At 46.2% G+C, this 1858-nt stretch overlaps 1 protein-coding gene across 1 annotated transcript in view; it reads right to left on the bottom strand.

Annotated features, from left to right (window-relative positions):
- Positions 1–1858, bottom strand: part of CRLF2 (cytokine receptor like factor 2) — a 26544-nt gene that overhangs the window by 12522 nt on the left and 12164 nt on the right. The window contains exon 2 of the mRNA XM_017518840.1: positions 724–857. Coding sequence (XP_017374329.1) covers positions 724–857 — 134 coding nt within the window. The remainder of the gene's footprint in view (positions 1–723; positions 858–1858) is intronic.

Genomic DNA, 1858 nt, shown 5'->3' with positions numbered 1-1858 from the left:
TTGCTCACCAGGGCTACTTTGAAATTTTATATGAAGGCATTTACATATGTGGTGTATATATATGTGTATATCTAAGGTGTGTATGTATGTGTATATCTAAGGTGTGTATATATGTGTGCATATATATGTGTATATCTAAGCTGTGTAGATAAGGTGTGTGTATATATGTGTGTATGTATGTGTATAAATAAGCTGTGTATGTAAGGTGTTTACATATGTAGTGTATATATGTGTGTATATATATGTGTGTATATATATGTGTGTGTGTATATAAGATGTGTATATATATGTGTGTATATAAGATGTGTATATATATGTGTGTATATATAAGCTGTGGATAGGTAGATAGATAGGTGGATAGACATATAGATAAATAGATGATAGATCCATAGATAGATAGATGAACAGACAGACAGATGGATAGACATATATACAGATAGACAGGTAGATGATAGACAGATAGATTCATAGATAGATAGATAGACAGACTGATGGACTGACAGCCAAATTATCGGTTCTCTTTCTCTGGAGCCCCCTCAGAGGCACACAGAGAGCCACAGACAAGTCAAGCTGGACTAGAGCTGTCTCAGGAAGAAATAGCAGAGTGGCATTCAGGAAGGTGGAGCCCGAGGGGACCTGGGGTCTGATAAACAGCGTGTCCCACAGCCCGTATCCGGGGGACGCTCAGCCAGCACTGCCCTGCATCACGGCCGCCCGCCTCACCTGCCACTTGGAATCAAAGGTGCTCTGGTGCTGGACCTCATAGAGGAGATTCTTGTACCACAGGTCAGGACACGTCACCGTGACTGCGTCCTGATGCCACTCAAAGCTCACGGCCTTCGGGGAGCTGGGTTTCACTGAGAAGAAGAAATAAGAGAACCATCACCCCACAGGGGGAACCCCACATCCCTCCCCTCTGAGCTGAGTTCCTCAGGCCTGTCATCCCAGCCCTTTGGGAGGCCGAGGCAGGCGGATCACAAGGTCGGGAGTTCGAGACCAGCCTGGCCAACATGGTGAAACCCCATCTCTACTAAAAATACAAAAATTAGCCACATGTGGTGGTGGGTGCCTGTCATCCCAGCTACTCTGGAGGCTGAGGCAGGAGAATCTCTTGAGCCCGGGAGGCGGAGGCTGCTGTGAGTGAAGACCCCGCAATTGCACTCCAGCCTGGGTGACAGACCGAGACAAGAAGGAAAAGCAAAGAAAGAGGCAGGGAGGGAGGCAGGGAGGGAAAGAAAGGAAGGAAGGAAGAGAGAGAAAGAAAGAAAGACAAAGAAAGAGCAAGACGGAAGGAAAGAAAAGAAAGAAAGAAAGAAAGAAGGAAAGAGGAAGGAAGGAAGGAAGGGAGGGAGGGAAGGAGGGAGGGAGGGAGGGAGGAAGGAAGGAAGGAAGGAAGGAAGGAAGGAAGGAAGGAAGGAAGAAAACCCAGTTGGTGGGATGAGGGTGAAAGAGTATTTCCTGCTCTTTCTGTGTGTCTGCGTGTGTCTGTGTGTCTGTGTGTCTATGTGTATCTGTGTCTGTGTGTGTATCTGTGTGTCTGTGTGTGTCTCTGTGTGTGTGTATACGTGTGTCTGTGTCTCTGTGTGTCTATGTATGTGTGTCTGTGTGTGTATATGTGTCTGTGTCTCTGTGTATATGTGTGTGTCTGTGTGTATGTGTGTCTCTGTGTTTGTGTGTCTGTGTGTGTATATGTGTGTCTGTGTGTGTGTCTGTGTGTATGTTTGTGTATGTGTCTGTGCGTCTGTGTATGTGTGTCTACATGTGTCTGTGTGTGTCTGTGTCTCTGTGTGTATCTGTATCTATGTGTCTGTGTCTGTGTGTATGTGTGTCTGTATGTGTGTGGCGTCTGTCTCTGTGT

The sequence above is a fragment of the Cebus imitator genome, unplaced genomic scaffold, assembly GCF_001604975.1.
Source record: "Cebus imitator isolate Cc_AM_T3 unplaced genomic scaffold, Cebus_imitator-1.0 Scaffold708, whole genome shotgun sequence".
NCBI lineage: Eukaryota > Metazoa > Chordata > Mammalia > Primates > Cebidae > Cebus > Cebus imitator.
Note: the sequence above shows the minus strand (reverse complement) of the source record. Positions and strands in the feature narration are given on the sequence as shown.